Here is a 14446-nt window from a genome sequence, read left to right on the forward strand (position 1 = left end):
GCCCTGGGCAGCCGGCCCTGCGGGGCTGTGGCACTCCGGGACGGACCCGGTGCGGGCGGGGTTCCAGGTCTCACACAGTTTCACGCGTCGAGTCACTTAGTCATCTAATAATTTAGCCAAATTCAGATTTCTCTAAATGTGCTATAATCTGATGCTATATGCTTGAATGGGGTTTTTGGGGTAGTAAATAAGGAAAATGGTTTCGAAGTGGCAGTGAGAAGCCAGGAAGGTGATGGATACATAGAGACAGACATAGACATAGATGTTCACATCTATATCTGTCTGTCTCTATTTCCCTATCCACATATATACATGCACACATATGACAATATGGAATTAGTTGTGAATTATTGCTGGTTCAAAACATGGGACTGAATGTAGGGGACATGGTTCAGTGTCCTCAGCAGGAGGCAACCCTCCAGACTATTGCATTTCATTGAGTCGTAAAAAGGCTGAAGAAGTTTGAGATAAACATAATGCTGCCAAATTTTTATTTTGCTAAGAAGGGACAGGCATATGAAATCAATCAACAAGCAAAAACCAGTCCATGCCATCTATTCTACCTAGCCAGGATCTCATGAAAGGAAGCACACTATAATGCCAGATATTAGAAAATTTATAATTTCAGGGGAGTTAATTACAATTTTGAGCTTTGCTTTTTCTGAAAAGTTTGCTAGTGTCTTTATTTATTTATTTTTTTGCATTTCTTTATGGAAACATAAAAATTATATAACTAACTAGTGTCCAGAAACTAGCAAAGAGAATGTTTTGGAAGTGGGGCCCAAGAAGTGTGTGTGTGTGTGTGTGTGTGTGTGTGTGTGTAGCTGATCAGGTTAAACTCTTGATCAGCCAGGCCTTGGCCAGGCTCTTAGAGTACCAGACTGGCGTGAGATCAAAGCTCCTGTTTGACCCCTTTCTATTTTTATGACTGTGATCCGGTTGGAGAGTGGAGACAGGAAAGCCACTAAGCCATGCTCCTTACTCTCGGGAGAGCCATCTATTCCTGTCCTGGCCTTTGGTCACTATCAGCTGTGCAGCCAAGCAGCCCTGGCAGGTGACGCTGCCGTGAGATTGAACTGGAGGGGGAGGGTGAATAGCGAGTGAGCATGGTCTCTGTGGACGGTATCTCTCCCCTAGTAAATGTGAGTTTGCAGTAAGAGGGAGGAGCTCTTAGAAAGTATTTTAGGTTTCTCTGAAATGTTGAAGTTATTGAACCAGGTTGAGAAAAAACACCTATTTTCTCATGTAACATTTTTGTGTCTCTGTGGAATATACAAGTATAGTAAATTATCAAAACCAAAATTTTCTAGAGCAGTATTTTATGAACATCGTTAATAACAGCCTCCTCTTCTATGCTTTTAAAATTGAAATCATTACAGCGAATCTTTTTTAAAAAAATATATTTTATTGATTTTTTTATAGAGAGGAAGGGAGAGAGACAGAGAGAAACATCGATGAGAGAGAAACATCCATCAGCTGCCTCCTGCACATCTCCCACTGGTGATGTGCCCGCAACCCAGGTACATGTCCTTGACCGGAATCGAACCTGGGACCTTTCAGTCCGCAGGCCGACGCTCTATCCACTGAGCCAAACCAGTTTCGGCACAGCGAATCTTGTTAAAAAGGAGAAAATGGATATTTTGGTTGCATTTAGGTTTTTTTCCTACAATAAACAATGCTACAGTAAAATTTCTTGTAACATGTGCTTTTATTGCTGTAGGTTAGGTTCCTTCATTTGGGAAGTTATGCATTTTTAAAATTATAATAGACTAGAGGCCCGATGCACGAAATTCGTGCAAGAGTAGGCCTTCCTTCTCCTGGCTGCTGGCACTGGCTTCCCTCTGGCATCTGGGACCTGGGCTTCCCTCGCAGCCTGGCTTTGTCTGGAAGGTTGTCTGGAAGGATGTCCGGAAGGATGTGTGGTCTAAGTAGCATATTATGCTTTTATTATTATAGATATGTCCAGATTAGATTAATATCCAAAGTGTGAACTAGAAACACAGATATCATTATTGTTTTCATTATTGCTTATATTTTCACAGCATCAGCAGAAAGTGTGTAAAGGCTTTTATCTGAATTTTAACCGGCAGGGTCTTTGTGGAGAGTTACCACTGTGTCTTTAGCTATTAGAAACTTGACATTTACTGTATTAACACTTGTTTATTTGGCTAAATGGCTTTTCTTTTCTAGATTTCTATTCACAAAAATAGGTTGTCTGAAAGACAGGAAAAAGTGGTGAATCTGAAGAAAGACTTGTCAGAGATGCAGGAATGGATGACCCAGGCAGAAGAAGAATACCTGGAGAGAGATTTTGAATACAAGTCACCGGAAGAACTTGAGAGTGCTGTGGAAGAAATGAAGGTGAGGCTGGGACAGTCAATGTCAGCAGGCTTTATCTCTCCCTTTAAAGTCAGTCAATCACACAAACAATCATCCATCTGGCTATAAACCATGATTGTGCAATTGACCCTTGAACAACAGAGGTTTGAACTGTAGGGGTCCATTTATACACAGATTTAAAAAAATAAATACTGTAAATGTATTTTCTCTTTCCTATGGTTTTCTTCATAACTTCTTTTTCTCTAACTTACATATAACATACAAAATATGTGTTCATTGACTATGTTATTCGTAAGGCTGTTTATGTTATTGGTCAACAGTAGGCTCTTTGTAGTTAAGTTTTGGGGGAGTCAAAAGCTATTCATGAATTTTGATCCGTTGTGTTGTTCAAGGATCAATGGTACATAATCTTTCATAAGAGGATTTCAAATTTTTTTAAAAAAGGAAGGGAAGCTGCTGTGATTCTAGTAAGGGAAGGAAGTTCAATGTGGCCCATGAGTTGAATCCATTAGGGCCCTGAGATGTTTTCTTATATTAGAATCTTGGGGAATCACAGAGAATGAATTAAAAAAATTCAATGGCATCAATCACATCCACAGTGTTGTGCAACCATCACAACTATTTCCAAAAATTTTCAGGAATAATTTTTTTCCCATTAGGAACAAGAAAGACTTTCCAGTTTGCTTGGGGTTTATCCTTATTTCATCAGATGTGTTCTTCCAGTTACTACAATGGGGCACACATGTATATAAGCGTTTTGTTAGAGCAGGTAGAGTTGCAGTAGGAACATTGTCAAGGGATTTAATATAGGCTGGGGCCACAGGATATATTTTCCGTGAACTTATATACCTCTGTCAGTAGTCTTGAACACTATTTTTTAAAAAACATGATAAAAGAACTGCGCATCATTCCCAAATTTCCAACCTCACTTCAAGTCTCTTTCAGTGTCCAAGCCAAAGGAGATAGTGATTAAAGGCTATTTTAAAAAATAAGATTAAGCAACACATTGAATGTTTTAGGCCAAAGTTAACTTGCCTAAAAGTGTAACTAAAGAAAAAATCTCTGCAGATATTTTTTAAAAAGTATTAGATTTTGCCCAGCCTGTGTGACTCAGTGGTTGAGTGTCAACCTGTGAACCAGGAGGTCACAGTTCAGTTCCAGGTCAGGGCACATGCCCAGGTTGCAGGCTTGATCCCCAGTAGGGGACTTGCAGGAGGCGGCGAATCAATAATTCTCTCTCATTATTGATGTTTCTATCTCTCCCTCTCTGAAATCAATAAAAATATATTTTAAAAAAGGATTAGATTTCATCCTGCATTGTTATATATGACAAAGGACTTTTATTGTACTTGTATTTTCACAGAAACATCTTTCTTAGTGTAGCGTTTTTTAAAAAAAATTTTATTGATTTCAGAGAGGAAGGGGGAGGGAAAGAGAAAAAAACATCAATGATGAGAGAGAACCATTGATCGGCTGCCTCCTGCATGCCCCACACTGAGGATCGAGCCCACAACCCAGGCATGTGACCTGATTGAGAATCGAACCTTGATCTTTTGGTTCATTGGTCAGTACCCAACCATTGGGCAACACCAGCCGGGCTAGTGTAGCTTTTTCTTTTTTTAAAGCTTTAAAAATATTCAGTATATAAGGTATTTTAAAGGCAGCCTACCATGTTAAGAACCATCTTATTTCATTTATTTTCTTTACAGTACTGGCTTTGTAGTTTTGTGGTTTATTTAAGTCTCTAGGGATGAGAGTTTAGAAAAATGAGATATAACACCCTCGATTGGGCAACATTCTATTTATTTTTATTTTTCCAAACAATCATTTGAATTTTAAAAACCTCTGCTCTTAACTATTTTATCCAACCTAGGAAAGTTAAAACCATTAAGAAGTAAAGAAAGCTGAACAAGAAAGTATAAAGCTGTTTTTGGTTGATTTTCCTGAAAGTGAGACTTATCCTAAGTGCAGAGTGGGAGTCAGGAAAGAACTATTTCTAGATCAGATCTTCCTAGTATAACTTTATCATCTTGGAAATGCTGTTCAGTATCAGAAGGCTAGATATACCGAAGTCACAGAGAGAGAAATACATTTGCATAATTTTTAAAGGACATCTCTACCATGGTGCATCTCAACTTTTATGACCATTTATTTATTTCAGTCTAATATGTTCAGAACTCTAGTGGCTAATTAAAATTAATTCACTTAGATTCTTATCATGGGCCCAGACTTTGAAAATATTTAACGTCAGTAAACATAACTTAAGGATGACTTAGGTGCTAACGTTGCCTGCCGGTTATTTAAATGAAAATGTTTGTGTGGGACTGTATTCACTGAGGCATATAATGAGTGAGATTTTATAGTTAGTATTTTATTTTATTATTTTATTTTTTCAAAAAGCACTCTGTAGTGATTACCTAAATAGTGTTCTAAATTAGGTAGTTGAAATCATGTAGACGTTTTAATTTTGGTTTAGTTATTTTAGGAAAAAGAAAGACATTGGTTAGTGAGAAAGGGGGACAATTTTCATCTCTCTCCTTCCTTGGAACAGAGGGCGAAAGAGGATGTGCTGCAGAAGGAGGTGAGAGTGAAGATTCTGAAGGACAACATCAAGTTAATGGCTGCAAAGGTGCCCTCTGGTGGCCAGGAGTTGACATCTGAGCTGAATGTTGTGCTGGAGAATTACCAGCTTCTTTGCAACAGAATTCGAGGAAAGTGCCACACGCTCGAGGTATGCTATTTGTTCAGGGATGTGTTTCTGAGATTAAAACTTTGTAATGTACTGACCATTTCCATTTCTTGGAAAAACTTCATTTTTTTCCAAGTACAGGATCATAAAGGAAAATAGTTCTTGGTTAATAGGTTAATACAACGAAGCAGGGATAAAAAATATAGGAGACCAAGATCTGCCCTCAATTAAGGTTCTTGGGAAAGTCATTTAACATCTTTAGACTTCATTTTTTTATATGTGAAATCAAGTTTTTCATGTCACAGGTGATCTATAGGCAGATTCTATAGATTCTAGAACAATGTACTGTGAACATCTCTCTCTTTTTTTTTTCTGGTTAGTGCACAGACAGGAATTTAGGTTTTAAAATTTTTTTATTTAGAGTCGTATCTACAGTTAGAGTCACCTGAAAGGAAACAGAACTTGAATATGCTGGTAATTAACTGGGCATTGGGTTTAAGATGCAGATGATTCTATGAGTTTTGTTTTTTTATTTAAAATAAAATTGAATTCTTTCTTATTTGTTTCTATATTAGTGTGACTTTTATGTCATTGAAAATAGTTTAAGAACACTTCAATTTAAATTCAGCTCACCCTCAAATAAATGATCCTATTGAAGTATATCCTAAAATGGTAAACAGCACAACTATAATATTTAAACTGAACTCAACCATTACTTGCTTGTTCTGAAACCATTTTGTGGTAAAGATAAACATGGATAATTGAGACTAGTTAATAAGAAAGCTACAACTCAAACAAAACCTCACTCTTTAATATTAACATATTGTCTAATGTAAAATACAGGAGGTTACTCATTTGAGAAATTAAAATTCTGTAAGCAGAACATATAGTGTTATGCATGCGTAATCTTAAGTCCTAGTGAATGATCTTGGAATTGAACTTCACTACAGTCTTATGCATGTTTTCTTCTCTGTCATAACCACCCTTGATTTTGCTCTTTTTTCTTTTCCTTTTATTTCTAGCTAAAATAACAACTAAGTCTCCCCCCCCCTATTTATATAATTTTTTTAATTAAAAGATTTTTTTATTGATTTCAGAGCAGAAGGGAGAGAGAGAGCAAAATAACAACTAAGTCTCCCCCCCCCTCTATTTATATAATTTTTTTAATTAAATGATTTTTTTATTGATTTCAGAGCAGAAGAGAGAGAGAGAGAGAGAGAGAGAGAGAGAGAGAGAGAGAGAGAGAGAGAGAGAGAGAGAGAGAGAGAGAGAGAGAGAGAGAGAGATGGAAACATCAGTGATGAGAGAGAATAATCAATCGCTGCCTCCTGCATGCCCCACACTGGGGATTGAGCCCACAATGCCCTTACCTGGAATTGAACGGTAACCTCCTGGTTCATAGGTCGATGCTCAACCACTGAGCCATGCCGCCTGGGCTACATAATGAACGGAGTCCCCAAATTATCCCAGGCTAACAAAAGACCACCATATATTGTATCATTTCTTTAAGCTGTCTTTATGATCTAGAGGTGACAATTTTATAATAAGGAATGAGGGTTTGGAATTGCTTTGAGAATTACTTTTATAGTTACTTTGAAATTAGTTTGAGAGAATTACTTTGAGAGAAGAGAAGGAAAATGAAAAAAAAAGAGATATAGGTAAAAGAGAAAAGATAAGGCCTTGATATTTTAAAAATGGTAAATGAAAAAGAAGAAAAAAGGGGTTTAAAAGTGGAAATTATTTTAAAATTATGTCAGCAATTACCAAGGAATATTGGGCAGAAACAGACCAAATTTCTAAATTAGAGTGAGAATGCCCTTCTTAGAGGAATCCAAATGTATCATCTGGATTATTTTTAGGCTCCTTAAAAACATATGAAATTGGGAACTAGTTCAGACTTACAGAAGAGTAGAGGTAATACTATTAATACATCTTTTGACTATAACTAATGTTAACTTTTTGCCATATTTTCCCAGGTCTTGTTTTTAAAATAAAGTACATTAGTATTGTGGAACCTGTTTTCTTCTTTTCCATCCCATCTCATCTCTCTCTTGAAGTAATCATCACCCAGAAGTTGGTGTATATTCTTCCCAACCATGTTTTTATATTGGTAATATATACACCCACTTATGTCTCAGTTATCAATTGCTATGCAACAATCTCCCCAAAACATAATGACTTTTGAAACAGCCATTCGTTATTTCTCATGGTTCTGTGGTTAAGGTGGCTCAGTGGGGTGGCTTTCTGCTCCATGTGGTCCATGACTAGCTCACTCAGGTGACTGCATTCGACTGGGGGCTCAGCGGGGACATCACAATGGCCTCTCATCCCCCAGGCCTCTCTCCACGTGGTCTTCCAGTTTCACAGCTTCTCTACGGCATGGCAGCTGGCTTTTCAGAGGGAGAAAGCAGAAGCTCCCAGTCCTCTTAAAGTCTTGGTCTGCAATTCGACACAGTGTCACATCTGTAACATTCTTTTGGTCTAAGCAAGTCACAAGGCCAACCCACGTTCCAGGGCAGGAGAAAAGAATTTCACCACTTAATGAGAGTAAGGGCAAAAAAACTGTGGCCATCGTTAATCCACTGTAGTCCACCCTCTGGTCATACATTAGTGACAGTCCTCCCACATGCAAAATGCATTTACGCTGTCCCAGGGACTCCCCAAGGCGTGTCCAGTACAGCATCAGGTCTGAACAACTGTGACTCTCAGGGCAATTTCTTTAGGTGCAGGTGTGGCACCGCTCAATCTGGAGACTTGCCCATTAAAAAGATAGGTTATCACGCCCCATACACTCACATTCAAAGGTGAGCGAGACATAGGAAAACCTCAGCGGACACTCCATTCAAAAAAGTGGGGGCAGTGGGAGGTAAAGAGCAGTCACTGTTAATAGTGACTGAATTGTAGTAATAGTCACTCTGAAATCTGGCCAGGGCCCCTACGCCAGGGGCAGGACTGGTACTTGATTGGGGACCAGTTCTGTTTCCTGGGAATGCTGCTCATTTTTCCTTTCCCATAAGAAATTGGGCTCTGCTTGCAGCCGAGTAGATGTCTCTGCTGCTTTCCACCTGTAGAAATTTGGGGGACCAGACACACTGTTTCTCTTTTAATCTTATTCAAGGGCTGGCACATTGCAGCCTGAGGGTCAAATCTGGTTTGTGTCTCTTCCACTATGGCCTGTGAGCTAACAATGGTTTGTATGTTTTTCATTTTTAAAGGATTATTAACAACAAACAAAAACACACACAAAATAAACAGAAGAATCTGTGGCAGGGACCAGACTAGCTTGTGAAACTTACAATATTTACTGTTTGGCCTTTAATGGAAAAAGTCGCTGCCCCCTGACCCGGTAAACACAACTCATTCGGAGTGCAGGCTAGAACATGCCTCTCTCAGTCAGTGGATCCGAAAGAGAACCAACCGGGAGGTTCACGTGGAACTCTTTTCCCTACACTTATCAGTCAAATAAGCTCCTCTTCTGTAAAAGAGAACCAACCAGGAGGCTCCGTGTGGAACTCTTCCCTACACTTATCAGTCAAATAAGCTCCTCTTCTGTGGGGAAGGGGCTGTTCCTCCCATAATTTTCTCCTCGGAAGTGGGGGGTATAAATTTATCCCCCTGGAATCCCTCATAGGAATGGGGAATAGTGATTGCCATTAATACAGTTAGTAAAACTCCATTTTGGCAAAATATGGTTCTTTGCATATAGAGACATATTCATGTGAATTTAGAAAACAGTTGGAAAGAGTATACAGCAAATTGTTACGTCCATTAGCTCTGAGTTGGAATAGGATAGACCCACGGAATTCCAGTTTTCTAAATAATTGTTAAAAAGTGTTGCAATTATGAGTGCTTTTACCTTTCTAGTTTAAAAGCAAACTAATAATATATTCCTTTTTTTTTGCTACTAATTAATTTATTTTTTACTTTTAGCCAGTTCCTTGGAACTTATTTTCCTGTAAAGAGCAGCTCGCTCCTCTTTGCCTCCTGTCTCCTTCTGATTGGTCCAATGTGATTTAGTAGAGAATGAGGTTTTATTTCATTTATTTGAAATTCCAATTTCATCAGTTTCTGGATCTCCGCCTATGCTCCTGTCTAAATGCAGTGATTGTTGAGTAGAGCGAATAGGTAGCACTGGAGATACATGCATCTCTAAATGGCTGCTTGTCTAATGCACCTTCCTCCTTGCCTGCTCTAGGAGGTATGGTCTTGTTGGATTGAACTTCTTCACTATTTGGACCTTGAGACCACCTGGCTGAACACTCTGGAAGAGCGAATGAGGAGCACAGAGGCCCTGCCGGAGAAGGCAGACGCTATCAACGAGGCCCTGGAGGTGGGCATCTGCGTCCTCTGTGGTATTTCTTGTAGGGAAGTCAAATGAGTATTAAAATGAGGGACATTCTGCCTTACACCAGCAAGGCATTTTCTCCCTCAGCAGTTTTCAGTATTGCCTTCTATTGCTTGAAGTGTTTGTACCATCCTTTATATTTAGATTAATGGTGACCCACTAACTCAGTCCCCAAGTGGGTACTTGTTTGTTAATTAGTGTATTGTAGACGCCAGGAAAGCACTGGAGTGATTTTCCTGCTTCTTTTTACCAGTCCCTGGACAGAACTCTGCCTTATGTTATTAGGACAATTGCTCTCTTGTTTCTTCATAAAGTTATTTTTGCTCCTAAGATATGGCAATGACTCTGTTTGCAATGGCTCCTACCGTGTTATCTTCAGATGTAACAAGTTGGAGGACAGGGTGGAGAGGGACGAGTGAGAAGTGTGGGATCCTGTTCGAGGAGCTCAACTTGAATTCCTTGAGGCCAAGCAATGCACCTGATTTTTCTTTCACGATGACTTAATAACTGTTTCTTAAATGAAATAAAATATGAAGACAATAGAGCTGCTTTTTAAAAAAAGGAGGAAGAGGCTAGGAAGAGGATAGATATGCTTTTGAAATTGTAGGACACATGATAATTAAGTGGATGACTGGATTGAAGGTCAGAAGTAAGTCAAAGGTGGTACCTGAATCCCAGGAGCTGGATGCTCTGCTGGAGAAAAGATGTCACTTCTCAGATAAGGGAGCAGAGTGAGAGGTGAAGAGCATGAAAACAATGAAAAGCTTAATTTAAAAATGAATATTTTCCAAACATGAGAATTAAAACATGTACATTCTAGAAATATGGAAAATGGAGAAAAGTATAAAACAAACTCTAAGATAAATACTTTTAAACATTTTGGCAAATTTCTTCCTACTTATTATTATTATTTTTTTGTTAATCCTCACCTGAGGATATTTTTTTCATTGCTTTTCAGAGAGAATGGAAGGAAGGAAGTGGAGGGAGAGAAAGAGAGAGAGAGAGAAAGAAACATCAATGTGCGGGGAGAGAAAGAGAGAGAGAGAAAGAAACATCAATGGTTGCCTGTTGCACAAGCCCCAGGGGGAGGGGGGCGGGGAGTGAACCCGCAACCCAGGTAGGTACCCTGACCAGGAATTGAACCGCAACCCTTCGGTGCCCAAACTGACCTCTAACCACTGAGAGGCACTGGCCAGGGTTCTAATTATTGTTAATTATTGTTAATTATTGTTATTACTTTTTAACACACACACTGGAAGGTAGTACATTATAGTAACTGGATCAAAGACTTTGAAATCATAAGGAGTCAGGTTGGAATCTTAGCTCTTCTTTTTATTGTATGTATGTAGGCAAAGTACTTAAGCTTTCTGAACTTCAGTTTTCCCATCTGTAATATGAAATAATAAAATTTAACTCCAAGGTTACTTAGATTTATGTACATATAAAGTGTGTATACAAAATAGTACCTAGCTTTCTAAATATGTTATAGAAAACTGAGTACCTATTTTTTGTAACATAATCAACAGTTTGAGATAATTTTGCTTTATAGTATTGTTTTCTGATTTCAAACTTTGTATCACACCATGAACATTTCCCCATGTAATTAATAATTACTAAAATTATTTTATGAAGTTGTATTGTCATATATCATCTTTCATGCTTTCTCAATTTTATGTATTGTTTAATACCATGATGGATATTTTTGAAAATTAATTATTCCTAGTCTTTTTCTTGGGTAGAAAATGAAATTAATTGTTTAAAAAACAGACACTTTTGGATCCTTGGTACATTTTGCCTCAGTAAGTGCATGATTTCTCCCCTTCCTTCCCTGTCCAGTCTCTAGAATCTGTTTTGCGACATCCAGCGGATAATCGCACCCAGATTCGGGAACTTGGCCAGACTCTGATTGATGGAGGGATCCTCGATGACATAATCAGTGAGAAACTGGAGGCTTTCAACAGTCGATATGAAGAATTGAGTCACCTGGTAAGAACTGGGACGTGCATGAGTGCAGACTAGGTGTTTGTGAGACGGAGCTGACTTCAAGAACTTGTACCAAGGGAAAAAGTTGGTAGCCAACATTACGGTGGTGTTGGTGGGCTTTGAAATATTAGCTGAGGAAGAGTAAACCTAGCTCTATAGGCAGGCAAAACTTGATGATTAAAAAAAATCTATCTTTGAGATGGTTTCTGTTTATGAACTATTTCATTTCCTTTGAGTTATATTGTAGCTGTATATAAGAATAACTCATATTGTCCTAGTAAATACTAGGCCAGCAGAATTTGACATAAGCTGTTGTGATAAAATGCCAAGCTGTCTTAGATGCATATCCAGAATGAATTGCAACGTGCATGCTCATATCAGTAAGTAGAGAAATGAGACTGTTTTTCCCTAGGAGGGTTAGATGGATATTAGTGCTTTCAAATCCATATTAAATAATATCTGTTGATGCTGAGATCCGGAAAAGAATCAAGCTTGATTCAAAAGTGTAGCAAGTAGTGGTTTACACACATGTGCATGGAATTTGTTTTAGACTTTGGAAGAAGCTTTATATGTTCACTCTACTGATAGACGTTTGTTATATTTTATATCCTTGTTGATAGGCTAATTGCTGATTCCTGAAAAACCTTAAATTCATAATAAGTGGCAAATTCTTTGTTTAATATATTATGTAGGAAACCTTTACATTTTTATATATTGTCATTGTATGTAGAAAGAAGTAAAAACGAGTAGCTCACTGCAAGATATATAAGATACCAGAAGGACCTTTTCATTGTTATCATTGCTAGTTATTTATTCATACTGCTCACCAAAGTCTTGAACTAGAGCCTGTATTTTTTTTCTTGGTGATCAGATCATAGGGTTTTCTTATATTCAGCTATTTATGTTTGTGCTGAGAGACTAATGATTCGGTTTTATCCCCTGTGTAGGCAGAGAGCAAGCAGATTTCTTTGGAAAAACAACTCCACGTCCTGCGGGAAACTGATCACATGCTTCAAGTTTTGCAGGAGAGCTTACGGGAGCTGGACAAGCAGCTCACAACCTACCTGACGGACAGGGTAGACGCCCTCCAAGTTCCGCAGGAAGCTCAGGTACTGCCATGGATCTGAGGTGTTTGAGTTGTCAGAAGAGCAAGTGTAATTGCCTCCTCACCTGCAAGAGAACCAGCCCCTCCTGCCATCCCAAACCAGCAGTCAGTGAGAAAGGGTGACCTTGCTTTTGGGGCAGCATGTGGGTTTTGGAGTTCTCTTGGCCTTTCTGTGAAACGCTGGTAAACGATAGCTTTCTTAGCTACGAAATTGGGAAAATTCCTTTTTTATAAATAAGCAGTGAACATTAGAAATGACAAATGCAAAGACCATAGTTTGTGCACAACATACAGTAGTCTGCGTTTTTATTATTATACTGCAAACTTACTGAAACTTGAACAGGGCTCTGCATATTCTTATGTAATATATGATTATATGGAACTTAAAAAAATACAATCTTCCCCCCTTCTAATCTCTTTGTAGAAAATGCAAGCAGAGATCTCTGCCCATGAGCTAACGCTGGAGGAGTTGAGAAGAAATGCGCGCTCTCAGCCTCCGACCTCCCCGGAAGGCAGGACTGCTAGAGGAGGAAGTCAGATGGATGTCCTGCAGGTGAGAGGGGGAGCGATGTGTTGGCAGTGATTACTTGGATGCCTTTGTTCTTCTTTTTGATGTGAACAGTGAGCCGAGCGACACATTGCAGGTTCATTGCATCCCAGGCAGAGCTGCAGGAACAGATTATTGCATGCGTGGAAGATATCGAATGTGATTCTATAGTTGAGTTGAGAAGAGATAGCAAGCTAGGTTTAGAAGTTAGCTTGAAAAGTCTTCCCCCTAATGCAGCGTCCCCGTCAGTTCTGTGCAGCTAATACATCGGGCACCACTCAGTTCTTGGTGGTGGATGTGAGATTGACTTTCACTCTGAGCTCATGACAAATACTCTGAGTTCTAGGTTCCTCCCTGTAGTTTTCAAATAGGTGAGAAACGTAATGAAGTTTTAATTTCAGCGAGGCCAGCTTAGCCTTTTATTATATCTAAGACTGACACACTGAATGTCAAGTGATGTATGATCCTGGGTAACCTCACTGAGTTCCTTTACGGAATGCTTTTATTGGTGCTTTATTTTTACAGCTTTTTAGCAACATGTGTTATACTAATACTGTCTGTTGAGAGAGATTATCATTCTGATGTCAATTGCTTATTATTTTCATTTCTTCAAACAGAGGAAACTTCGAGAGGTGTCCACCAAGTTCCAGCTTTTCCAGAAGCCTGCGAACTTCGAACAGCGCATGCTTGACTGCAAGCGTGTGCTGGATGGTGTGAAAGCAGAACTGCATGTGCTGGATGTGAAGGACGTGGACCCTGATGTCATCCAGACCCACCTGGACAAGTGTATGGTGAGGGCGCTGGTGGTTAATGGGCCCACTGGGTTTTCCAGCAACAAATATGGCTTCATCTAGCATAACGTACATGGTTTATTCAGTATGTATTTGTCTCCAGTGTGCTAACAATGGGGGTGAATGATGAAAAACAGTTTATAAAATAAGAAGTGTGGTCTTTTCCTCCAAAGACATTAGGAGAGATAGGGGAGATAGATAGGAGGGAGTAAAATCAATTATTACAGTGTCATGAAATTAAAAAAATGAGAAAAGGCATAAATATACATACATATATGTATGTATGTATACATACATACATACATATATATATATGATTAAAAAACAAAGGAAATACTCATTATCACAGTATGATGTTAGGAAAGGTTTTGGCAGAATATGACTAATAAACTAACCTTTAAAGGATAAATTTGAGGTAGCTAGAAGAACCATACTTAGAATAGATGTTAGGAATATTACCATGTAAAAAATGATTCTTAAGGATACTTAAATTTTAAATTTTAATTTATAAAGTCTCAATCTAAAATATGAAAGAAGAAATTATACTTAGAACAGATGTCAGGAATATTATTACAGAAAAAAATCATTCTCTAGGAAAATTAATTTTAAATCAAAGTTTAAACCTAAGATCTGAAAAAAATATTTA

The 14446-nt window shown here is 38.5% G+C and overlaps 1 protein-coding gene across 1 annotated transcript in view; it reads left to right on the forward strand.

The window, feature by feature from the left end:
* UTRN (utrophin) overlaps positions 1-14446 on the forward strand; it is a 233802-nt gene that overhangs the window by 158727 nt on the left and 60629 nt on the right. The window contains exons 30-36 of the mRNA XM_014533928.1: positions 2191-2361; positions 4892-5071; positions 9225-9359; positions 11211-11360; positions 12305-12466; positions 12887-13015; positions 13627-13800. Coding sequence (XP_014389414.1) covers positions 2191-2361; positions 4892-5071; positions 9225-9359; positions 11211-11360; positions 12305-12466; positions 12887-13015; positions 13627-13800 — 1101 coding nt within the window. The remainder of the gene's footprint in view (positions 1-2190; positions 2362-4891; positions 5072-9224; positions 9360-11210; positions 11361-12304; positions 12467-12886; positions 13016-13626; positions 13801-14446) is intronic.

This window comes from Myotis brandtii, unplaced genomic scaffold (genome assembly GCF_000412655.1).
Source record: "Myotis brandtii unplaced genomic scaffold, ASM41265v1 scaffold123, whole genome shotgun sequence".
NCBI classification, from domain to species: domain Eukaryota; kingdom Metazoa; phylum Chordata; class Mammalia; order Chiroptera; family Vespertilionidae; genus Myotis; species Myotis brandtii.